The sequence below is a fragment of the Prunus dulcis genome, chromosome 7 (genome assembly GCF_902201215.1).
Source record: "Prunus dulcis chromosome 7, ALMONDv2, whole genome shotgun sequence".
Taxonomy (NCBI): domain Eukaryota; kingdom Viridiplantae; phylum Streptophyta; class Magnoliopsida; order Rosales; family Rosaceae; genus Prunus; species Prunus dulcis.
In genome coordinates this window covers 15427701-15453537 of record NC_047656.1, presented here as the reverse complement: position 1 = coordinate 15453537, position 25837 = coordinate 15427701, and the positions used below count along the sequence as shown (strand labels likewise).

At 36.7% G+C, this 25837-nt stretch overlaps 5 protein-coding genes across 5 annotated transcripts; 2 read left to right on the top strand and 3 right to left on the bottom strand.

The window, feature by feature from the left end:
* Positions 1–1706: 1706 nt before the first annotated feature.
* Positions 1707–4447, bottom strand: LOC117635055 (protein HYPER-SENSITIVITY-RELATED 4-like). The gene is made up of 3 exons (XM_034369382.1): positions 3954–4447; positions 3209–3827; positions 1707–2476 (listed from the first exon to the last, which is right to left on the bottom strand). The coding sequence occupies exons 1-3, from the start codon at positions 4349–4351 to the stop codon at positions 2000–2002; spliced, it is 1494 nt and encodes a 497-aa protein (XP_034225273.1). The 5' UTR covers positions 4352–4447; the 3' UTR covers positions 1707–1999.
* Positions 4448–7213: 2766 nt separating this feature from the next.
* On the top strand, positions 7214–10353 carry LOC117635446 (cytochrome P450 90A1-like). Its single transcript, XM_034369764.1, has 9 exons — positions 7214–7476; positions 7959–8283; positions 8395–8544; positions 8714–8965; positions 9090–9176; positions 9341–9419; positions 9708–9814; positions 9948–10066; positions 10246–10353. Exons 1-9 carry the CDS (start codon positions 7214–7216, stop codon positions 10337–10339), a joined length of 1476 nt encoding a protein of 491 aa, XP_034225655.1. The 3' UTR covers positions 10340–10353.
* Positions 10354–10445: 92 nt separating this feature from the next.
* Positions 10446–14932, bottom strand: LOC117634867 (toMV susceptible protein tm-1(GCR26)). Its single transcript, XM_034369136.1, has 9 exons — positions 14515–14932; positions 13738–14394; positions 13061–13267; positions 12645–12860; positions 12312–12534; positions 11759–12006; positions 11272–11450; positions 10923–11176; positions 10446–10765 (listed from the first exon to the last, which is right to left on the bottom strand). The coding sequence occupies exons 1-9, from the start codon at positions 14644–14646 to the stop codon at positions 10614–10616; spliced, it is 2268 nt and encodes a 755-aa protein (XP_034225027.1). The 5' UTR covers positions 14647–14932; the 3' UTR covers positions 10446–10613.
* An 847-nt stretch (positions 14933–15779) lies between these two features.
* LOC117635835 (heavy metal-associated isoprenylated plant protein 43-like) lies at positions 15780–16784 on the bottom strand. Its single transcript, XM_034370205.1, has 2 exons — positions 16539–16784; positions 15780–16115 (listed from the first exon to the last, which is right to left on the bottom strand). The coding sequence occupies exons 1-2, from the start codon at positions 16621–16623 to the stop codon at positions 15841–15843; spliced, it is 360 nt and encodes a 119-aa protein (XP_034226096.1). The 5' UTR covers positions 16624–16784; the 3' UTR covers positions 15780–15840.
* A 3273-nt stretch (positions 16785–20057) lies between these two features.
* LOC117634417 (jasmonate O-methyltransferase) lies at positions 20058–21793 on the top strand. Its single transcript, XM_034368522.1, has 4 exons — positions 20058–20363; positions 20465–20869; positions 20950–21219; positions 21309–21793. Exons 1-4 carry the CDS (start codon positions 20289–20291, stop codon positions 21642–21644), a joined length of 1086 nt encoding a protein of 361 aa, XP_034224413.1. The 5' UTR covers positions 20058–20288; the 3' UTR covers positions 21645–21793.
* The last annotated feature ends 4044 nt before the right edge of the window (positions 21794–25837 follow it).

Below are 25837 nucleotides of genomic sequence, written 5' to 3'. Positions count from 1 at the left end.
AGAGAGAGAGAGGCCCCATTGCTTTCTTTCCAGTTCTTTTCGCTTTACTTTTGCTCGTCCTTTTCTGTTTTTATCACTAATTCAATTATTATAAACTGAATTACCAAAAAAGCTAAATTCTGAAAAGCTTCGGGTGCAAGCAACGATGCTGTGTACGCTCCTAAAAAGACAGTAATTCGTACATATAACAAGTGTATATAATGCTCAATTCACAATAACTGGTCGCGTAATCAACACACTATAGGTAAAAACCATTGAACTCAACTACCCTTTTTTTTTTATCTACAGAGAAAAGAAAGAAACAGGTCTGCCAGGATATGCCCCTATTTGAGCTCAAAATCAGCAGCAGCATGGTCCCAACCATTTCATAGAAGAGGTACATGGGTTTTTATGAGGGTGAAGTGCCCTCAAATTTTAAGGGTTGTGTATTGCATTTTATGTACTAGAATTTTGAGTTAAAGGCCAACAGCCAACTTAATTTGGTAGAGAGAATATTTGAGGATGTCATGCATATCTTTTAAACAGACAGGAAACACTAATTTAATACCTAAAAAGGGCTCTGTAAAATTGTCCCATGAAACCCACGCCTTTTGATCACATATCAGAATAGGAACTGGTTCTTGCCACGCTAAAATCTCAGTCTACACACAAGTGAGAACAGCTAGATTCTATAGGTTTAAGTTTTATTGCTTTTTATCTTCTTTTTTTAGTGCGTCATTTGAACAAATTGGTTTTTGCTAAACTTCTTTTAGCTTTTTATTTTTCGTTTTGAGTATAAGCGATAGTCTAAATTACAGGAGAGGGGTAGCGCACGTCGGAACATGCTTTTGTTCAAAAGGTTTACGTCTCGTATAGCAGATTAAAAATGCCTTGTTTCTTCTACGCCTTGCTTTTTAAAATATTGATCTAAATTATAGAAGATAAGAATTTCTCACACACACAACTATGATGCCGTGGGGATTCAAACCTTTTAGCTTTATCTTGATTAGCTTGGAATTGTCTCTTTTAGTGTCTTAATCCACGAAACCATAAACCAACTGTAAAAAACTACGTATATAATATTGCTTGAAACTTGACCCATGGGGCGTGACTTTGCTAGCTTTCGGCGTGGAAGAAGAAAGTTCCCAGCAAAGTTGCAAGTCAGTCGAGCACATTCTTTGTCAGTCATATAATTGGTCACTTGAATTCTTGATTCTTCTGCATTTTTATTCTTAACTTACCATTTTAAAACTGAAACTTTAAAGAGAAAAGCATTTTAACCCTGACAAATTTCACAGCTCAAAGCCTCCCCAAGTCGCTTTTGTAAGTCTTGCAAAAAGCAAAAAATGATAAAGAAGACATAAAGTTTCTGAGAAAGGCCTAGGCAAGCAAGCCAAGCCACAGCTGCTGCATGTGCATTAAATCTATACGAATCAAGATTATATTTTGCTTCTTATAATCCTTATCAATCCATCTCATCCAAATACTGACTGACCATACTTTTTTACTTGGCATAATCTACACCGATGAAAGCAAAGCAAAGCAGATTTGAGGATGAAGATCCTAATGGGCCACTTCAAATCAAATTCAATGAAACAGAGCTAAAAAAGCAGATTCTATTTCAACTTGCCACCACAAAATGCTTAAAGATTATGGGGAAATTTCAAAAGGAAAGTTTTCTTCCTAAGCTTAAAAGTCTCACATCTTAGGACCTACAATTCATCTACTAATCCAAGCATAAAAGCAAAAATGTATTGGGATGTCAACTTTTGCTGATCCAAAGCAGAAACTCAGTTGGGTATTTTTATAACATTTTTATAGTTATAAACCCAACAAAGTTTATGGTCATAAATAAAGACAGCCCACATTAGAAAAATATATATATGGCCCCCCTAACAAAACAATCACAAGCAAAGTAAAAGCCTCATGGGACTCAGAAATCTATGTGATGGAAATTGATGCTTCCAAAGGGACACCAATTCTAATTACCACTTAATTAGTTATTGTCATAATTAATCATCTACTTTTTCTCACTACTTTTTTCATCATTATCATCTTTCTTGTCCTTAATCTCAGCCTCAGCCTCAGCTTCTTTAGCTTCTACTTCTGCTTGCTTCCTTTTAGCCTCCTCATCAGCTTCCTCATTCTCCTTCTTCTTCACTTTCAGAAACTCAATCAGGCCTTGCAGTGCAATGCCAGGCTCATCACTCTTGATCAGTTGCTCAGCTACTTCTGCAGGGGTCACTTTAGTCATGTCAATCTGTTCCTCAATCTCCCCAAACAACAGGTGGTCTTTAATTCCAAGGTAATTGGATGCCAGAAGCCTAAAGCCAGATGGGCTGCAATAGGACATGTGGACATGAACATCCATGCGACCAGGGCGCAACAGTGCAGGGTCAAGCTTCTCCTTGTGGTTGGTTGTGAACACTATAATTCTCTCATCTCCACAGCTTGACCACAGCCCATCAATGAAATTGAGCAAACCTGATAGTGTCACCTGTGGCGTGGCACAACAAAATTATTAGGACCACAAAGCACAAAACTAAACAACAATTAATTCAAATGATTACGTTTAACATCATCATAAGTTTTGAAACCACGGAAAGATCTGGACCAGTCTCAATCAACGTGGAAAATTATAACACGAATAGTACTCAACGTGGCAGAAACTCATTGGCTTTTTATGCATCAAAAGGAACTTTCCCTGAAGCTGCCTGGAAGTCCTTGTCTTGAATCTGCATATATTTGTCTATTATAATTATTGCAATCAGACCTAATTTTCTACAGTATGGCATGTGCTATGTCTTAGGCATGTCTTCATGCTATTCCAAATAGGACAATGGCATTGAACTTTGTCGGGTGTCACATGGGGAAACACCATCATTTTCATTTTTGTTTTTCACTTTTTCTTATTTTGTTTTTAACAGAAGTGATCGAACCCTTTATCTGTCATAATTCGAACATTTAGGCTTACCCAAAGATTTTTTTTTTTTTTTTTTTGATTTGGATGTGTAGGAAAACACATATGAAAATAATAATTATTCTTATGGAAGTCTAGCATTTGTTTTTCTCTCTCTCTCTCTCGCCATTCAAGTTCAGCAAAGACATTCTTCCACACTCAAACAAAAGACACATGAAACAACACATAAAGAAAGAAAAAGAAATTGTCAATATAACAAACACCAAGTTGGCAGAAGAAAACAAAGGCACAAGAAGAAAGTAAACTGACCTGTTTCTCCTGGGACCCATGTGGGTGTAAAGCTCTAGACTCAGCCATTCGATCTTGAAACTCAATGGTGCAGTCAATATCCTCCACTACCAATATAGACCTATTAGCCATGGCAACCAACAACCTCCTAAGCTCCGAGTTGTTACTCAACTCAGTGAGTTCCAAGTCATAGATATCAAAGTTCAAGTGATTGGCCATTGCAGCAATCAAGCTTGACTTCCCTGTCCCTGGTGGGCCATACAACAAATAGCCTCTCTTCCAAGCCTTGCCAACTTTTCTATAATACTCCTTCCTCTTTATGAACCTCTCAAGGTCGTGAAGAATGAAGCTTTTGATGTCCGAGTCCAAAGCCAGGGTTTCGAACGTTGCCGGGTGATCGAGGTTTGTGGGGATCCATGCTTCTGCTATGTTGCAGTACATGTTCTGATAGTCAACCGTGAAGATTTTCAGGGTCTTCTTTTCTTGCTTCATGGACTTTGATTGTTTAACAATGTGAGGGAGGTAAGAGTTTAGCACCAAGTCTCTTTGTTTCTTGTGGAAGCTGAGCTCAAAGGATCTCACTTCTGATCTCAGTGTGGAGTTTAGATCACGAGGGTTGTGGAAGTTCGACTCAACCTGCCTGTACACAAGGTATACACAAGTGTAAATTCACAGTCGGACAATATAAGTATCTTATGTTACGAGATACATATAACAATGCTCAAAAATGTTGCAAGGCTAATTTATCGAAAAACTGAAAACATGCCTGGAGACCAAGATCCAATTGAACTTAACCCCATTAAAGACATCCACAATCTCCTGATTGCTTTCCATGGTGATGGTGAAGTTGTTTTCCTTCTCGGGTTTGCTGACTTTGATTCTGTGTGTTGATGGGGAGACTTTGCTGCCCAAGTAGATTTCTGCAGCCTCATATATTTGGTTGTTGACAAGGCCATCGAACTCTTCAATGACCATGGTGAGTTGGGAGGAGAAGCGAGAGAAGAAGCTGCTGATGCCAGAGAAGAAGTAGTGTTGGATCTCATGGGGGAGGAAATCTTGGGCTATTGACCTTACCAACATTGCTGTGGCAGCCACAGAGGCTGCTGTTGAAAGAACTGTCTTGGCCGTGGCCAGTTTGGTTTCAGCAGAAGATGATGAGGCCATTTTGGGATATTGATCAACTAGGACTTAAAAAGTACATGGTTCTCTATTCTCTATTTATAAAGCAAATGTTCATGTTTATAAAATTAAAAAAGTGAATTTGATCTGATAGGTACCTACAGGCTTCAACTCAAAATTCTGAAGAGAACCATCGCTGCTTCTTCCCATTTTGACTTGGATTCTTCTAGGGTACAATAATCAACGAACTTAATCCACGTCTATTGATTTTTATTATTTATTACCATAAACTTAAACATTCTTGTAATTTATATTATCAAATTGCTAATCATAATCTTCCATTCAAATATGCATAATTTCGTATGGTATGATCATCCGTAGGGCCTTACTTGAAGAAAAAGAATTGTCGTATGAAAAGGGGCAAAAGCGAAGACCAAGGAAAAAGGTGTTTGGTGGGACAACTGGTCAAAGTCTACAACATTGTCTTCGTGCGAAATGGGTTAAAAGTTGACTTGCTTGCGTCAAGACGACTTTTCTTTCAAATTAAATTTTGCCCCTATATTCTACAATTTGCTTTGGGCTCATTGAAAGTGTTGAAGACCCAATATTCATGTACCAAATTCAGCTTTGTATCAATATTCTTGGCATCACTTAATTCTGTATGAAATATCATGTCTTTATGGGGACTTGAACCTCTAATCAACCGTAACCACTACACTAACTTTGTTTGTCACATTCGGGATTTTGACGGCTTCCTATCAATTGTGCTAATAGTCAGTAATTCCCCCTCCTTTGTCCTTCCTTGTATGTAATCGCTTGTACTCAAAAAAAAATTATCCAAACATATTCTTTAGGATTTTGAAGAAGGGTGCAACACTAAGGGGGCGTTTGGTATTCAACTTGAATCCAACTTTTTAAACTCAAAAACAAAATTTGAGTCCAAAACCAAAAACACCTATTTACTACGCTTATTTTTAAAAACTCCAAATCAGAAAAAACTCAAAAACACTATAAAATTTGAAAACAAAAAAAATTATAGTTTTTTCAGAATTTTTTTCTCTCTTCCCTCTCTCCCTCTCTCGGTTCTCTCTCTCTCTCTCTCTGTGTTCTAAAATCTGAAACCAATGCCAGGCAGAACCCTCTCTCTCTCTCTCTCTCTCTCTCTCTGTGTTCTAAAATCTGGAACCTTGTTGAGAAGCCTATGGTCTTAATTAGCCGAATGAGTGAGCTTTGTACTTTGGAACCGGATGGTCAAAACCAGAAGTACTAGAAGAGTTTGTGGCTGTATTATTATTGTTAAAAATAATTTTGAAGTTTAATACCAAACAAGTTTTCATATCTTAACATTAGTATTTGAAAACTCATGATTTTAAAAAGAATCATATAGTTTTTTAGTTCACTTTTTTTAGTAGGATACCAAACATGCTCTGAACTTCTTGAAGAGATCATGTCGAAGAGGTTGTTTGGTATTGAATTTGAATCCAATTTTTTAAGTTCAAAAACAGTTTTTGAGTCCGAACTTTAAAAAACCTGTTTGGCAAGTCCATTTTTGAAAATTCAAACCGAAAAATAACTCAAAAAAACCAAAAAATTTGAAAACATAACAAGTTTTTTTCAAGAAAAAATTTCCTCAATCCCTCTCTCTCCATCTCTCCCCTCGTCCCTCTTCCCCTTCTTGATCTCGTCGATGCCGATGTTGGCATGCTGCATGATGTAACACAAGCACTCTGGCTCGATGTCCCTTATCCCCTTCACCAACTCATAGCACTCTTTCATCAGAGTCTCCGCCTTCTCTGTCGTGTAGCTCATGCACACATTGCCACCTTTTGATTTTGATGTATGACCCATTACAGTTGATGTAACAAAAAACCAAAACAAAGATTCAATGTTTTTATTTATAAGAAAAGTAGAAACAGTTTACAAGAATTTTTTTTTTAAAAAAAGGAAAATTAAATTTTTTCAAGAATTCAAACCCAAAAAAATTTGAAAATATCCAGAGGGGGGGGCGCTCCCCGCAAGTAAACTCATGGGTAACTAAAGCATTGACCTCCTACCTGCCTGGAACAACTTAATTGGTATTTTGAGCATCATGGCCACACCACTCCAATCTGTCTGTCTTTTATTTTTTTAGGTTTCCATCAACATATATGCATAATATATAATCGTGATGACGATGATCTCATTCCTTTCCAATCATCAAGGTCTAGCTAGTTTCATTTTGGCCACATTATATAGCTGAGAATCCTTAAACCATTAATGGAGGTGGGCTTTCTTTCTTGTACCTATTCATTTCCAATATGCCAATCTGTTGTATATCCCACCACCACCATTACTGCGACCTCAACATCTGCCACCTCTTTGCCCTACCAAGTCCTCATCAATCAACTATTTCTTTTTTCTTTTAAATCTTAATTTTGCCTTTGGTCCATTATATTTGGATGCTCATGAATCTTAATATTGTAAGATCTCAATCATTGTTGGGTCACTATGCATTCAATATATAATGGAGCAACATGTACCATTAAATCATGAGCATGCACAAGACTGTCCTGCTTGGAATTTTTAGTCTGCATCAGAATTATGTAAGGAATTGAAAGGTCATACAGCTCAATCCACTATGTTTTAGTTACCATTTACGTGCACAACTCTCAGGATTTAACTTGCCTTTTTACCAATTAATTCATGTGAATCTGACCAAATATGTGCAAGTCAATTCTCCCTTAGTAAGATGCTCCACAAAAAAATATCAGAAAATTAAAATCATTACTCTGTCTCATTCGAAACATTACAGGTGTATTTATGTAGAATGCAAGCAATATTGGAACCAAGACTTACACAACCTAGGAGGCTAAAGACCCCTTAATATTTTCTTCATATCAGTAGAGACTGTTTCAAGAAAGCTAAGAGATGTTGAATCTATTAGAGGAGGGGCTCCTCTTCCTTGTGAGGAACTACTATGATGTTTTCATTGTTGCAGTGTTTTCTATTGGGGTAACATTTTTGGTCTCCAAAATAGCTTGGAGAAGTTTGGACATGACCACTACAAGTTACAGAGGTGGTGGCATCCCAGGCCGGTTGGGGTTGCCCTTTGTTGGTGAAACCCTTTCTCTTCTTTCTGCAACTAGCAGTACAAAAGGATGCTATGAATTTGTCCGGCTCCGACGAATATGGTTAGTTTTTCTGTTATTCCATTGCTATCTTAAAAGGTAAAAGTTAGAATTATAGTATTTTCCAAGTATAGTTAGAATACATGATCAACTTGTGTCCTTCATCAACCATGACGCTAAATTCGATTTTGCTTCTTTGGTATTGAGCCTGCAACAAGTGTCTTTCATCCTAGAAACCTTATTAGACATTCATGCAAAGGGAACTTGCCTAAGGTGATCCTTGGGCTGCAAGTGCACCAGAAAAATGATGTGGTCTTAACTGTTAATCTCATTTTCAAGACAAACTTTACTGTATTGATCTGTGGTCCACTGTTCCTATAATCATTTTTCGATCGAAATACTGACCATACGAGTTAGGAATTAGTGAGATGCATGACTTCCTTCATTCCCAAAAAAAAAGGGTCATATTTTGTTTATATATTGTATGTTGTATTTATTAGCTTCATATTGATAGCACGTTGAATTGATGATTGTGGTGAAACTAGGCACGGGAAGTGGTTCAAAACAAGGATTTTTGGACAGATCCATGTGTTTGTTCCCAGCACAGAGGGCGCAAGAGCCATTTTTTCTGATGACTTTGCAAAATTCAACAAAGGGTATGTGAAATCAATGGCAGACTGTGTTGGAGAGAAGAGCTTGCTGCGTGTGCCGCATGAAGACCATAAGAGGATTAGGCGCCTTCTTTCAGAACCTTTCTCCATGAACTCTTTATCAACATTTGTTCAGAAGTTTGATAAAGTGTTGTGCCAAGAGCTGAAGAAATTAGAAGGCGGCGGGAAAAGCTTTGTGGTGCTTGACTTCAGCATGAAGGTAACAGCACAACAAAACCGTCACTGTTTTTTCTTTTATAATAATACTGCATCCATTTTTGGAATTTTGGAATAATTGTAGCTGATCTCTCTGAATATATCTGATGTGCAGATTACTTTTGACGCAATGTGCAACATGCTATTGAGTGTCACGGATGACTCCTTGCTCCGAAAGATCAACAAAGACTGCACTGCGGTCTCGGATGCAATGTTAACCTTTCCTTACATGATCCCAGGCACCAGATATTACAAAGGCATCAAGGTAACTCGGGCATCCCGGCGTGCACGATGAGACTGCACGTGAAGGATGGCTTTAACTGATTTACATTGTTGGCCTATTTCCTAACGATTTATAAGTTCTTGAGGATCTGATTAAAGAAAAAAAAATTGTTTTTATCTTAAATAGTATACTAACAGCAGTGTTGAAACAGGCACGTCGACGTCTAATGGAAACCTTCAAAGACATTATTGGGAGAAGAAGAAGTGGAAAGGAGTGTGCAGAAGACTTCCTACAGTCTATGTTAGAAAGAGATTCACACCCTCCCAATGAAAAGCTCCAAGACTCAGAGATTATGGACAACCTATTGACATTGATAATTGCAGGGCAGACCACCACTTCCGCTGCAATGATGTGGAGTGTTAAGTTTCTTGATGAGAACAGAGAAGCACAGGAAAGACTGAGGGCAAGTAATTCTAAAGTGCATCTGCATATTGCATAAATCTCAGTAGCAATTTCAGTGTTGTTTGTTTGAGATAAATATATTTATGTGGAAAAAAATTGAGATGAATATTTTGAGATCAATACAGGAGGAACAGTTGTCAATAGCCAGAGCTAGGCCAGATGGAGCTTCAGCTACCCTAGAAGATTTTAAAAACAAGCCCTACTGTTTGAAGGTATCTCCACATCCTAGATTAACAGGAAAAAAAAAAAAAAAAAAAGGAGGTCTTTGGTGCTACACTCTTTCCATTTCAATTTGGATCATGTTTAGAATCTTTTTCACCTGTTTTGGACTGACAGTGGTGACATCTTTGGGTATGGATGGTGGTGTTTTTTCCAGGTTGTCAAAGAGACATTGAGGATCTCAAATGTCCTTCTGTGGTTTCCTCGTGTTGCACTCTCTGACTGCACTATTGAAGGCAACTACATTGAGCTGAAAAACCTTTTAAAAGCAAAAAATTATTCTATATGCTATGCCTGTTTAAACCCTCTCTCTCTCCCTCTTGTTGCACTATACACATGAGCTCCACTGTTATATAATGGATCCACGTGCATATTGCGCGAGACAAGTTATATATAACTGACGCATACAAAAATTTGTTATGTTGGAAGCCATGAATTTAGTGGAAATGCTTCCCTTATCATGTATTCTTTGTCAATCTTTCTCTTAATACAAGAACTTGTTTAATTGATATGTTTGATTGCAGGCTTTGAAATAAAGAAAGGTTGGCATGTGAACATTGACGCGACTTGCATACACAACGACCCAGCTTTGTATGCAGAGCCAATGCAATTCAACCCATCTAGATTTGACGTAAACACCTCTCTCTCTCTCTCTCTCTCTCTCTCTCTCTCTCTCACCACCCAACACTTCATTTTCCATTAATGTCTTGGTATTGACATCACCGCAGTGATTTTATATGTCCTTTGTGTGATTTACTCTCCAGGAAATGCAAAAGCCATATAGCTTTATACCATTTGGGTCAGGACCCAGGACATGCTTAGGAATGAACATGGCCAAGGTGACAATGCTGGTCTTTTTACACCGTCTCACTAGTGGATACAGGTGAGTTGGAATTAGAGGATAAAAAAGGCATCCGCAAATACTACGACCAGTCGCCCACGCACGTGTTGGTGTTTTTAGTCGTTTTTCAACAGTAAAATCACCTGCTCGCGCTCGTAGGCGACTGACGTTAACAAAAGTCCATGTATTGATGAATCTTAAACTCTTCCATTACTGTGTAGGTGGACAGTTGATGATCTGGATACTAGCCTAGCGAGGAATGCACACATTCCGAGACTAAGAAGTGGGTGTCCCATTACCTTGAGGGCCTTATAAAGGATTGTGCCTATGAATTATTGTGGGTAGAACTTGTATGCCTCAAAAGTTATGGTCGTACATGTGTAAGTGTAGGGTTATGATATTTCGTAGAACAATATACCACTTCTTTACCAAATTATAATTATTATTGATCAGATCGTATAATTTTACAAGTGGTACTAGATTCTTGAGACAACAATATCAACATCAACTTGTACATTTTGATGATGCAACCAAGCAAAGACAATAGCACTTGATGCATTTGGGCTTACGAGAACAGGCGGATCATACTTCAGTCTATGGATATTGATTTGTATTGTTGAACCGTGGAGGTTATAGCTTGTTCAACAGGTAGCCTTTCCACGCTTGATGCCCCATAAAACCCATGAACTCCCTTGGTGTTCTTAAGTATAAATTCTGCCTCTCTTGGACCAGAGATCGGTCCTGCAAATTGCACCAAATCAATGATCTTTATGTTGGTAGCTAAAAATGAAAAAGGCTTCATATAAGATCAAATATACTTTCCCATGCAAATCCACTGCCCAAAGCAACCCCGCAAATAAAAAATTTATAAGAAAAAACAAAGTTTCCAAGATCATACCACCGTGGCAAAGCACAATGACATTAGGATTGATCCTATGTGCAGCATCTGCAATATTTTGTACACGAACTACACTTTCCTCTATTGAAACAGCCGTCTTTGCCCCTATAGAGCCCGATGTAGTGAGTCCCATATGGGCCACAATGATATCAGCCCCACCTGATGCCATTTGCACAGCTTCATCTTGATTGAAAGCATATGGGGTTGTCAAGAGCCCCATCTTATGTGCTTTTTCAATCATCTCAACCTCCAATCTGATCAGTACATTAAGAAAAAAGTTATAACTACAGAATGCATAAATAATATTCCTAAATGTTTAAGTTTTAAAAAAAATATGTTTAATACCTACCGGTATCCCATTCCAGTTTCTTCAAGATTTTGTCTAAAATTACCGTCAAAGAGACCAACCGTTGGAAAATTTTGGACCCCACAGAATCCAATTGACTCCAACTGCCTCAGGAAGAAATCCATTCGGCGAAAAGGATCAGTGCCACATACTCCAGCAAGAACAGGCACCTTCATCACCACCTACATTATCATCAGCTCCACATCAGCAAGAGATGATTTTAAAAGGGACATCAGAGCCGGTAAGGTATTGCATTACGAATTTGACTTGTCGGTCTTTAAATTTTACAGTTTAGTTTCACTTCCTAACCAAGAATTTGAATACTTGAATTTTTATTTTAGTTGCATTAGCAGGATAAATCAATTAGACCACAGAGAAATTTGGATTATATGAAGACAAATTTTCAGAAAAAAATTTCAAACCAACAAACAGTGAATGACTGAAGAAGCACTCTTTTAAAGTTTTAGAAAACGAAGCCGTTGAAACTTACTGGCAATACTTCATTGGCCATGTCTAGTACTACGGCATTTGCATCAGCAAAAGGCAATAAGCCTGCCAATGAACCTCTTCCTGCCATGCGAAAGCGACCTGAATTGTACACCACTATAAGATCAACACCACCAGCTTCCTCAAACTTTGCAGATATGCCTGTCCCTGCACCTGCCCCTATAATTGGAATTCCTCTATTTATTTGATCTTTGAGTTGCTGCAATACAGCCCAAGTTCGCTGCAACGTTTCTGCAACATAAGTAATAAGTTACTCATTAGATCTGACTCCTATAATGACATAAAACAAAATCTGGAATTCTATTTATTGAGCTAAGTTGCTCTATATTTTACGATAAAATGCTGACATTTATGACCCAAAGCATGAAAAAATGAAGATCAAGCCAGATACTATACATTCCATGCCGCAAGTGGCTTACATCCACGTGTTATAATACAACATATGCATCTGTTGGATATCAAATGCTTCTGATTTAATTAAAGCTCCTGATGATTGATAATGTCACAAAGAAAATGAATATGGTATAAACTCCAACCTGGTCTTGCATCTGGGAAGTCAATAAGGTTCCGCAGAATGGCCCCAGAGCTTGATAAATTCATCTTTGAAACAGAACTTTCATAAGTTTGTTGATTAGATTCAGGAATAGAAACTTGGGAAGGAGGAGACCGGATAGAGCTCTTCGTACTAATCTCTAAAAATGAGTCAACCAATGCATTTGCAAACTCATGGTCATTTATATGATGAGGGTACACCTTTACCTATTAAAAATGCACCATTTCAATAGTAAAGTTGGTCCTGCACATGAAACCCAAGCAACTAGAGAAGGTTTAAGCATTGAAACAAACCACTTGATGGACAACAATAGTACCTGCCGATCTTCATTTGTCTGGATCAGCCTCTGCATTTCATTAATCAGAGAAGCAGCGGCCTCCGGATCATAGAAAGGCTGCCCTGGTGCATCCAAAGCAGAGATACCCTTTTGTGGCAGGCAAACAACAACTTTTGATGATGATTTGTTCAATTTATCTGCTATAAAGCTAGCAAATTTCTTGTTCTCATCTACTGTGGTTCTCATGACTGAAACCTGAAAAATGACAAGTATTGTTTCCATGTCATACACACAAAACACCCTTATGCTAACTTGTTTGTCAACAAATCATATATGAAATTTATATGTTTCACACCCATTGTGCTTTTAAGATGTCTATATATGATCTGAACACTTCCAGACAGGTCCTTAATCTTCTAGGGTTATATCGTGTTAAGAGACTTATCAGTGATCACCTGCTTATTATGTTCATGAATCTTTCTGTGTTGAAAATTGGATGGTATGGTGTCCTTAGCTCCAAAGTTCACCATATCCAAAGCTCCGACACTTAGAACTAAAGGAATCCTTTTCTCTATGATGGCATCAAAGCGGGAAGTATCGCAAGCCATCACCCCTCCGACCACATAATCTGCAACCTCTGTTGTTGTGATATCCAAAACACCCTATGTAAAACCATAAGGAAAGGAGTGAACATGAAGAATAGAAAGAAACAAAAGAAAACAAATGAAAGCCCCACAGTAAGATTAACACAATACTAAAGGTCTAACAAACAGTGAGAGACAGAGCAATGCATGTAATGTAAAGGGCTCTAATACGTAAACTTTATCAAGAAAGAATATAAACTCTGCACTTAAACTGATATCCATCCTTAGCCTAAGCTTGGCAATGAGCACATCTATTCAAGAATTTACATATAAAAATGAGAAATAGGTCATATCTCAAGCTTCAACAATCAAACTATCAACCAGTGCCCTGTTCCCCTACTCTGCAAACGGTTCTCAAAAATACAAACTTGACCAAGTTCACATTTTTATATGTTCATCCCTAAAGTTCTACTCAAACAACTTCTAACACTGAACTTGTACATTTCAATAAACACAAATGAATAAATTTCCGATAAAAAAGACATTACCTTTATAAACCCATCACTAACCAGAGACTCCATGGCCCTGCCTCCAACCCCAGTGGCATGAAAAACCAGTGTCTCATACCCCTCCTTAACCAATCTCTCTTTAACAGCATTCACGCACTGAGTCGTAACCCCAAACATGGTAAGCCCCACCGTCGATTTCTCTGGCCCACCGCACGAATCTCCACCTCTCTCAGCTCTCCCAATCACCATCCCACAAAACGCAGCAGCAGCATTGTTCAACACAACCCGGCTCACGCTATTAATCCCACATACATCGACTATCGACGGGTACAGCACCAGGTCGGATTCTCCCACATAGTGATCGGTTCGACCGCTCGCTACGGTCGATACGATGAGCTTAGGCATTCCGATTGGGAGAGATCTTAGGGCAGGAGATATGAGAGCCGTGCCTCCACTGCCTCCGAGCCCTATTGCACCGGCCAAAACGCCGTCGTTTTGAGATTTCGCTAAAAATTTCTCGAGCGCTTTGCTCATTACAGCAACAGCTTCGCCTCTGTCCTCCGGAAGTTCACGAAGCTGGCCCGATGCTTCAGAATAGTGAAACAAAACCTCCTTTCTCGAAACGAAAGCGAAATCGGTTGTTTTGTTATCGGTCTCGATCTGACTGGCCGAAACGTCGACCACCGAGACTTGGACCTGTATCGGACATTGAATTTCCGTATCGGAGTTATTCAAAACTATGTGAGCAAGATAGTATTGGAGAGAGAGAGAGAGAGAGAGAGAGAGAGAGAGAGAGAGAGAGAGAGATGGATTTACCTTGAGCGAGGAAGTATTGGAGAACGCGTTGAGATGGGATCGGACTGAGTCGGCGAGGAATCGGAGCTCATCGAGCTTTGTATCGGCGGTTCCGATACAGAAGACTCGGAGAGGTTTATGATCGGACGCCATACTGAGTTTCTCCGAGTTAAGGAATTGAGTCAAGGACGAGCGAGTGCTGAGAAGTGTGACGTGGACTGTGGAGAAGAAATTGAGGAGGTGAGAGTGAGAGAGTGAGATGAGAGCTCGGTGACGGCTTCTGGAAGTAAAGAGTGAGGCAAAACGTCGTGCATTCCATTTCCGGGTGGTCGGGTGGTGAAATCTGTAATTTCAAGCAAAGTCTGGATTTGGAGCCGCGTCACCGACCTTTTTTTATCTTCTTTTCTTAAAACCCATAACCACAATTTTTTTTACTTTTAAGTACACAAAAATTGATAATCAAATTGCAGAATATCATCCTTCATTAAGAAAATAATAATAAATTTACAGAAATAGTACTTATCATCTCGCATTTGAAGGAGTTTGTAACCAAGTAATATTCGTGAATCGAAGTTCTGAATTCAAATCTTCCTACCGTTAATTTTATTTGTTAAAAAAAAAAAACTAACTCGAATCAAAATAACATATCTTTCATTTATCCTTGGGCGGTAATAACATTGAAAATAGAGTGTTATGGGTGGCATTGGTTGACTGAACTGAAGGGGGAAGAGAACAAAAATCGTTTGAAAATGTTGAGAACAAAAATGGTATCACCCAAAAATAAGATGATTGATATGTATTATCTTTCCCCCCGTCCCCGTGGGCATCACATACTCCTTCGTGGCGACTTGTTGATTTGGTCACCTTTTGATGAGTTTTTTAATTTTTTGCTGGATGGTAAAAAGATAGGTGCTACTTATACATTCAAAATAATACAAGATTTGTTTATTGAAGATGTAATGTATGGTATAATTTGTGGAGGAATGCTTACATCAAGATTTCCGATTGTATGACGCATATGCATCAATGATTTGAAAATTTTCATGTTCTCAAATATGATTTGACTATAGAAACATTCTAGTTTGTGTTTTAAAATCCGAAAAATTATTGTATATAACTAAAATATTATCAAATGGTATAATCAGTCGTGTTATAATATAAAGTAAATAATAATATCAATAAACATTCATGATCATATTATAACACACGTAAACTAATTATATTCCAGTACTATGTAATAATTACAAAGCCAAATATGCATTAACCAGATCGGACGACCACCATCATACAAAAATCATTGACCTAAACAGAATAATTATGGATTGACTGTTTGACTGTTTGACTTTATCACAAGATAGAGCAAGAGGGGTTGGGCTCATCACATGCCGTTACAATAGCATAGTCACAGGGCATGCAAATATGTTGGGGCCTCGGGTCTGGTTTCTCCTTCTTCTGTTCAGGCTTTTTCTCTGGAGGTTTGGGTGGAGCAGGAGGAGGCCCAATACTCACTACTTCAACAAATTTGCCAACTTTTCTAGTGCGAACTATTATTTCATATGGATCACATTCGCCTGTTACAGTCAAAGTTCCCTTGGCTGCATCAGCTTCAACTTTATCCACACCTGCAATTCATTGACAAGAAATAACTTAGAAATACCAACAATAAAACCACTTATAAACAACAACAAGAAGACCAAATTAGCTAGATATATGATCCTAATTAATAGCTCACACGAGGTTTAATCTTCGCTCAAGTTTTTCTGTTGTAAATAGTTCACACGTGCGCAGGCGTGGGAGGTTTTCGAGCATTAATTTATATGTAGTTCATGAGGTCTATATCAATCAACAATTAATATTTCATCTATGCAGACGTAAACAACTGACGCTATCATTTATCGTATACATAAACGACTAACGTTAACACATATCATATATTCCCTACATCATGGCTACGGATTCTTGTTCCATAGGTAGAGAAAGTGATGGTAAAAGAAATCTATATACCTATGGGAAAACAAGATTCAAAAGGGACATGATCATGTTACCTTCCAGGCCACTCACTGCCTTGATCAGCTTCTTCTTGCATTTTAGGCATGATATGTCAACCTTCAGGACAGTCCTTTGTACCATTGAAGAGCTACAAATATGTACTCTCTCTGTTTTTCAATATCTTCTAAACTAGCTAGATGGGTGGATTCTTGGCATATATAGTGTTATTTAAAGAAGATCATCTCAGCTAGGAAGAGAACTAAATGTGAAATATGGAGCTTTGGGTTGCTCACCTTTTTCTAGCTAGGCTCATCTCTTAAGCTGTCCCTTGTCCAACATGTCCTTTATATATATATATATATCCTAACCTAACATATATTATATCAACTTGATGAAAATTAAGGCTAACAAAGTGTAGGAGATGAAACCTATAAGTTTCATTGACTTGTTTTTATTTGACAACACTTTGATTCCCCATGCCATCAACCACCGTCCACCATATGGCACTCTTATTAAATAACCCAATAACCCAATAACCCAATAACCTAACCTAAAAGGAGTAGAAGTTACACCAATATGAGGAAATTCAAGACACAAGCCAACTTAAAAAATATTATTTATATATATATAAGACTAGAGAACAGGAGTTATATGTTGACAAATATGTGATCCAATCAATCAAAGGATAGGGACAAATTTGACTATTATAAGTTTATAATCCTTTTTTTAAGTACGAGCAATAATCTAAATTACATAAAGTGAAATTTCTCTTACACACAATTATGATACCACACGTGAAAATTCGAATTTAAGACATCTAATCTGCAATCATTAAGAAGCATGGCAGGTTTTTTTAATTAACAAAGTGGAGAGATCATTAAGATGCATGCATGCTATGTCTGCTGTTTGACTTTGTCACAAAACCAAATAAAATTACAAAATATATATTATTTTTGCCATTTTAACCTTTACAATACAATTGATTTTACTTTAATTACTAAAAACAACACATTTTATAACAAAGGAAATCAAGTTTATGTCTCTCTATCGAAGGAAATTTTCTTCCTCTTGTATATAACTGGCTGTATGAAAGCGTTTTGACAATTTTTTTTTTTTTTTTTCTACTTCATTTTTTTGTCTGCACATAGAGTGATGGATAGAATTTAGGAAAAAAAAGAAAAAAAAGAAAAAAAGAAAAAGGTCTGAAATGTATCAAGCAAGCAGAAGCATCTACCAACTGATTAAGAAAATCCCTGACAGTGGTTCTAGGAGTCGTAGAATAATGTCTTCCATCAACATGTACAATCGGCTAAACACAAACCAACAATAACAAATCTAAATAAGCAGGTGGAGATAGCCCACCTAATTGTCGTTGTGAACAAAGAAAGGTGCATGTTTGTCTCTTCAACTGTTTATGTAAATTATTTATGAATTCCCATAGTTTCTTTTTTTTGTTTCTTTAGGATACAAGATAACTAAGTTGCAATGGCAATACAGTGTGTAGCTTCCTCGTTATAGATCTTTGAACGAGTGGACTTGAAGTATACGACAATCTCACGCAAAAACTACTCGGGTCTGAAAATCAAAGAGTAGAGTCTACAAACCATGAGGGGTGGATAAAGTTGACTTTGCTGCTACTCCATTGCATTGATTCCTCAAACCAAAAGTGCAAATTCAAAAAAGAGTTCCTCCTCATAAGCAAAGAGGGCCAATCACCAATGGACTATGTGCAGGAGGACAGACACTCTATCCTCTGAAAAGTAAATGAAATAACCTCTATGGCTTTAAAATCGATTCTCTTTGAAGTTAGGTTACAATGAGCTGAGACCAAGAAGACAAGAAAAGCATTGATTGCCAAACGCATTATGTTGAAGAAGCAAAAGCTAAAAAGCGATACAAAAAGGAGAATTATTGGCCTCATATATGTGTCTCTGCTTTTTTTCTCCTTCGTCTGCTTTGCTCCTCTTTCAGCGGTCCACCACAACCCCGTCATGCTTGTAGTTCTTGTAAACGGACACAAACTCCACGACAAACGCATCTGTTTTTTATTTTTATTTTTATTTTTTATAGTGCATGATAAGTGGGAAGAAAACGTGGTTGATTTTAATAACTTACATGTTATTATGGAGTTCACAGTTGAAACAAAGGTCAAATTTATTTATGAACCTGGAAACTTTCTGGGAAGACATTATTTTCCATTTGGGTTTGACAGATTTTGAACAAAGCTTTGAGGCCCAAAATGTAATTAGCCCATGCCTAAGAGATGTTTTTCCTTAAAATAGCCACACAAAAAATAAAGCAAGAAGAGGGATGTACTCATATTGTACTAGTGACACAAAATTTCTCGATCAAATCATCTTTTTTTTTTTTTTTAAAGACAATCAAATCATCTTTTCAGTGTAATCATTTGCTATTTAATTCAATAGATCAAACTATATATTTAAAAGTTCTAGTTATTCTTTTATTTAAATTATTTGAAAAATAATAAGGTATACTAACTTAACGAGAAATTATTGGATGGTACTAAAACACTACCACATATTAAAACCTATCACATATATTGTAACGTGTGTTTTGTTGATTAACACTAGACATTAAAGTATGTCCGCCTATATTATAACACCTAAAATGATTATATCACGTGACAGTATTTTAGTACTACTAATTTTTTGAAATTGACCACAATCATGTTGACGCGTGGCTCAATTATGACAAATGTGAATAATTATAGTTCTTTTTGTTTTTTGGATGGAGAAGAATTACAGTACACGTGTCTCAATTATGACTTATGGTTATAAAACAGGCTCATGTAGGAACTGTTAGAAGAGTCATTTTGTGAGAAATCTTATTTTCTTTTTGTAATTGGTAACCTCACTAATAAGAAGCATTTTCTGTTTTTTATTAGAAAATTATTTGTTTCCATTTGGTGCTCTAAGCACAACAAACCCAACTTCCACTTGTTCCATGCTATTCCAAATAGCAATCATACATGGTGATTCACAATCTGTTTATTGGTTCTGTAATTGTAGCAAGGACCAATCCTGGGACTCATCTTTGGAGTTCATGTATGCGTTTGATAACACAGCCTCATGGGCACCAGTTACTGCCCCCTCAGCCGACATGTGTCCACCAGGCGTGCTCTTTGTGACAGGACATAGACAACCAGGTAAAGTATGTCAAAAAATTTCAACCAGGGTAAACAGTGTGTCTCAGTGATTCGCGAAATACTGCTTCCCCAGACAACTTGGGGAAAAGTTTGGGACCAAAGCCAGCTTATAAGCCTTATCATCATGCACTAAAAGCTTGAACCATCTCCATCAATATGACTTCATTTCAGGCACGAAAGTTGGTCATTGGCCAACAAACAGACTTTTCAAATTGAGAAGCAGATAATGACCAAAGCCAGAAGTTTTTGAAAGACAATTCCAAGTCAAAAGTAAGAAATGTCATACTTTCTGCAGTAAAAAATTGCCGTATTTTATGCTATGTTAAAGATTTTTAGTGCTTGTTTACCAAGAGATTAAGCTTAGGCAATGTCCAGTAGGATACGAGATATTCTCTACTGTTCGGATTAAGCAAAGCAATGATGGGCCATTTTGGAGATAGGTTGCCAAGCCACAAACTGTACCCATAATCATGACAGTTGGATTATGAAAAGGCAATATGAATTACCATGATGAAGAATATATATATTTTAAAAAGGATAGGTGCCCCAAAAGGGTAAAGAGATGCATCATTTGAACTTGCCTTTATAATAACAGTAAAGAAAACAAGGCACCACCAAGTTCAAGGCAGCTTCAACAAGCATGGATGTAGAGAAAGTCTTCCACATGAAGGGAGGGGTTGGCCATACTAGCTATGCAAGAAATTCTTCACTTCAGGTCTCTCTCTCTCTCTCACTCTCACTTAGTAATTTGATTTCACAATGTTTATTTCCTTACATGTTCATTTTTTTTGTGTTTTTGATTTTCTGTTGTGACAGAAGGAGGTTTCTGATATGGTGAAGGACATAACATTAGAGGCAATACAAGAACTTTACCTCACTACAACTCCAAAGAGCTTAGGCATAGCTGACTTGGGTTGTTCATCTGGCCCCAACACCCTATCAATTATCAAAGACATCATTGAAGCAGTCCAAAGGACAAGTAGAAAAATCTTTCACCCAACACCAGAGTTCAGAGTGTACCTTAATGATCTTCCATCCAATGACTTCAACTCCATCTTCAAGGCCTTGCCAGACTTCTCTAAAGGCCTCAGCAAAGAAAGAAATGATGGGTCTGCCCCCATTTATATAGGAGGCTATCCAGGCTCATTTTATGGAAGACTTTTTCCCAACAATTCCTTGCACTTTGTCTACTCATCCTGCAGTTTACACTGGCTGTCTAGAGTGCGATATTCAGATTCCTTAATTTCATATTTATTAATTTGCTTTTTTACTGTTTATGTAATGACCAAAATGCCATGCAGGTTCCTCCAGCCATCTATGAGCAGGGGAAGTCAATAAACAAAGGAAGTGTTCACATTTCTGAATCAAGCCCTCCTGGAGTGTCTCAAGCTTACCTGAAGCAATTTCAAGAAGACTTCACTTTGTTCCTTAAGTCAAGGTCTGAGGAGTTGACTTTAGGAGGAAGAATGGTGTTGATCTTGCTGGGAAGGAAAGGCCCTGATCATGTTGACAGAGGCAACTCTTTCTTCTGGGAGCTTCTCTCTCAGTCCGTTGCCATTTTGGTTTCCAAGGTACTAATAATATATGCACACCATCCAGAGATGACTTAAACACTCATGGAGCTTTTAATTTATTTATTTTTTTCTGTTTTGGTTTTTAGGGAGAAGTGGAGGAGGAAAAGCTTGATTCATATGATGTGCATTTCTATGCTCCATCCAGAGATGAAATAGAAGATGAAGTGAGGAAAGAGGGTTCTTTTGAATTGGACAGGTTGGAGGTGCTAGAGCTGGATCAGAGAGGCGACAAGGATAATGAGAGCTATGGAACAAGTTGTGCAAGGACTGTGAGGGCTATTCAAGAATCAATGATTGCCAAGCATTTTGGAGAAAAACTCTTGGACAGTTTGTTTGAGACTTATGGAAGATTGATTGATGAGGAATCTGCCAAAGGAGACATTAACCCCATCAGTTTTGGGATTGTACTTAGAAAATTATGAATGTAAGCCATAGGGATGTTGTTGCAACAACTACTCTGATCTTATATATTGTGATTGTGATTTTTAATTCTAAGTCTAGTTTACAAAGAAACTCATGCTGGTCTAGTGTTAGATTTAATGAGATCAATGGAAAAAAAATTTCCAGCAAACGTTGGTTACACCAGTTGGCCAAGACAATGAGCCCGCTCTGCACTCAACTTTGAATCCCCCCTTCCGTAGATTAGATTAATTTAAAGTTATTTTTTTATTTTTTTAAAAAAAAGGAAAAAAAAATTTAAGTGTTAATAGTCAGAAATCACCCCAAAAATAAAAAGGAAAAAGAAATAATATGTGAAGTATTATTATCCATCAACTGAGAGCATGAAGGAGAGGAGTGTGCATTAGTGATATAGCTTTTATTTGAAAAAGGTAGTGATATTGCTTTGCATACAATTTTTTTCATGTTTGGGTTAAATATTTTTTCAGTAACTGAGTTTTACATGAAAATACAATTTGATTGAGAAAAAAATTTATCCAAATTAACCACCGTGTTTTTTCAAATTTACATTTTTTTTTTAACGTAATAATGATATTACGCTTCAGCTATTGGCCCAAGAAAAGAAGAAGAAGAAAACAAAGCCTTTTGAGCTCCAATAGTCATTTTGGGCTCGAGTAGTCAAGTGGGCTCTTGTAATTGGGCCAATTAAAGGTTTTTCTCTTTCTTTTATTCTTCTTCATTTTAGGCTCTGTTTTTCTATTTGTCAAAATTGACCTAAAAGTTAAAAATGACATTGACAACCGAGCTTTTTTTTTAATTTACAAGAAATATTGGAAAACGGAGAAATTGAACATGTGTAAAACTTCAAAATAAAGATTTTTTTTAATTATCAGTTGATCGACCTCTCACATATGTGTGTACCTTCACTTTGTAGCCATTTTTTTCTCGTAATCTCTTTCATCCTTCTCTCTCATAAACCCAAAACATTTTTCTTCTGAAAGCTATGAAGGGATCCGATCAGATCAGCAGTGTCAAGGCTAGTCGCTACTTCTGAACTGTGATGACATATAACACGTACAAAGCAATGTTGATTTATGTACTTTGTTCTCATCTTCTTAAATTTAAAAAGCAAAAGTGTAAGAATTGACAAAAAGGGTTCTTCACAAACAAGAAAATCAGGCTTTGCAAGAGATGATGACATGCAATTATTTTAAAAGAGAAGGCAAAGAGAGCGATAGGGTCCCCTGCTAATAGCACGTAGCTAAACCATACATGAGACAAGGTTGTCAATTTCAGAACCCAACCAAGCTAACTTCTCTTTACCAAAAGTTTCCCTATACCACCTACCTATATGTGATATGATATGATTGCCCATCATATTGCATTCCCTCAAATATTCCCAAATCCTAATTTCCTTTTCAAGCAAACGCTTCTTCACAAAAATAATAAAAGACAGTTTCTTCACGTAATGTTACTAATTCGCATGTTAAAATACAAATGAATAATATGATTTGATTACTCCAATCAAGAGATGATGATGAATGAACCACCTAACTGAATTTCCACTTCTCATGAGCTATCTTCGAATAATAAAAATGCCCCATTTCAGGTCAGGCTAATTATAATTTTAGTCTGCCCCATGCAATCTAAACTCACTTTATTTTTTCAATCTCTAGTCACCATTTCTTTTCTTGTCTCCGGGGACCCCTCTCTTGGGTTATTTTGAGCTCATAATCTCTGTTAGACACGTATGCATTGGACAAATGACACCAACTCTTTCCTCGTTTTTTTTTTTTTAAAAATCTATGTTTTGATTGACATCTTGTCAACTCATCACAGGAGTTGCATTGGGAAATGCAGTGTGTTTGATGCAGAGACACATCTCCAAGCTTTCCACCGGAAGATGATGATCTGTGATTCTGTGAATCTGTGATGGTTTTTTTCTTTTTTTGGGTCAATAGAAACCTGTGATGGTTTGATGGTTCACATATGGCATAATATATCATGTGTCTAGCTATAGCTTTTCGCATTAATTATTGGTCTGTGATTTGGAGAGGTTAGGTAAAAACTATAGAGTAAAAGGGTAAACCAGTTTTGGGGATGATTTAAATTCTGCAGAAAGGCTATCAATCATGTGATGGTATTGTATGGTTCTATGCTGGAATCTGATTCAGTGATAAAGCAGATTATTATTATTAAGCCATGAAGCAGTTTTAATATCCAAACCACCAAAGGGGAGTGGATTGTATTAGCAGAATTGGAGATAAAATTGTGGCAGAATATTTGGAAATAGGTGCTGTCTGGTGACTTGAAAGGGAATTGATGCCCTTCTTTTATGGTTGGTATATATTGTCATGAACAACTTAGTAAAATCCTTATTTGAAATTCTGACATCCAATGAATATTTGTGTAAACTCTCATTCTCAATCGTTTGTAACTAAAAAAATTGCTTATTAGGAACGATATTATGACATCAATTAGATCTTGTCATGCTGGTAAACAAAGTATCTAAAGTTTTTAACATAAATTTGTTTTGATAGACTAATTACATATAATTTAATCCTTCTTTACCTAAATAATAATAATATTTCATGAAACAAGTGGTTTGGAGAATATAGATTTAGATGGGTTTAAATTACTTTTCCAGGTGAGTGGGACTGGGACCTCAAATGCAGGCAATGCATATATCATGTATTAACATAAAAAGAGAGGATAATTAAACCAGTCAAATATTAATTTTGATTGACAAAAGGCTAACCATGATTATATGAAACTTATTTCTTTAGGGAACAAAGGCTAATATACCTTAATAATACTGAGTACTTTGAAAATAGTCTTAATCATGATGAAGTTCTAAAGAAGCACCAAAAATTCATATGAAGTTCCTTTCAGATCGAGGTTGTGGATATTTTCTGTCGCTGGTGATAAAGTTCCTTTCAACATATAATGAATGAATGAAGGTCTTCATCAACTTGTGGGAAATAATTGTGGGGTTCTCAATTTTCTCCTAAGAAGCACTTCTTTTGAAAGACTTCTCAACTTTTTTTAACATTCTGATTAATCCCTTAATATATCAAATGTGCATTCATTGTTGGCACCTGCCACTTACAATTTCCCCCTCTATCTAATCAATTAAACATTAAAATAAACTGGTTGGCAAATCATTTTTATTGTAATAGAAACATAAGTTGTACATTTAAAAAAAACAACCACCACCAAAAAAAGAAAAAAAGAAAAAGAGAGGCTCGTTTGGGTTATGTGGGTTCTATTTTTTATGCATAAAAGAAAGAAAGTAAGGTTGAAATCGAAAATCACTTCACTAAAAAGAATAAAATATCTCTCGATAAATAAATAAATAAATAAAAAGTAGAAGTGACTTTCGGTCTAGAGATCACAGGGGTAGTGAAAGTACACTTTTGTTTGGAAAATTATTGCATTATAACTTTATGATGGTTGGTTGGTGTTGTTTTTATTTTTTTGAGGATTTTTTTTATTGAGAGGTGCAATAATATGCTAATGTTATACACACTACATATATGCTAAGAATTGAATCCATAATTTTTTCTGATGAAGTAATTGCTCTAAATCACTATATTAATAGGTCCTTTACAGTTGTTGCTGTTTTATCCACTATATAATTGTGTTACTTAACCGTGAATAAGAATATGATCATTCTAAAAATAATAATAATATGATTTGCTTGGGTGGGTGGGGCAATGCTTAATGGTGCGAGTGATCATTACATTATCAATTATACACCATATTACATACCTACTATTAGAATCAACTATTGAACTTTTTTTGCTTTCTGAAAATGAGTGTTTCTTGTCAACAATCAAAGTTTGTTATGTATTAGCTGCGGTTCGAAAAGCCACTTGGTGGTAATGAGGATTATATATATATAGATAATAATCTATACTACTTTAAATTAATATAATTCATGGAAATGAGGATTTTGAATTTGAATGTAAGGGGCGGACTCACTGTCTTAACAAACTAGCGAAACCTATTGCTACATAATTATAATTTTTGCTGAATCGATGGTTTTAACTTTAGCCACCTTAATTTTTATTTTCATTAATTAATTAACCACCATAATGTTTTAGAGCTTTGAACAAGTGAGAATTTTCAAATATTATTTATTTTTAAAAAAAATAATTTTGAATTTCAAACGTAGTGGCTTCTTTACCAGCAAAATACAGAATTTTCTATAATT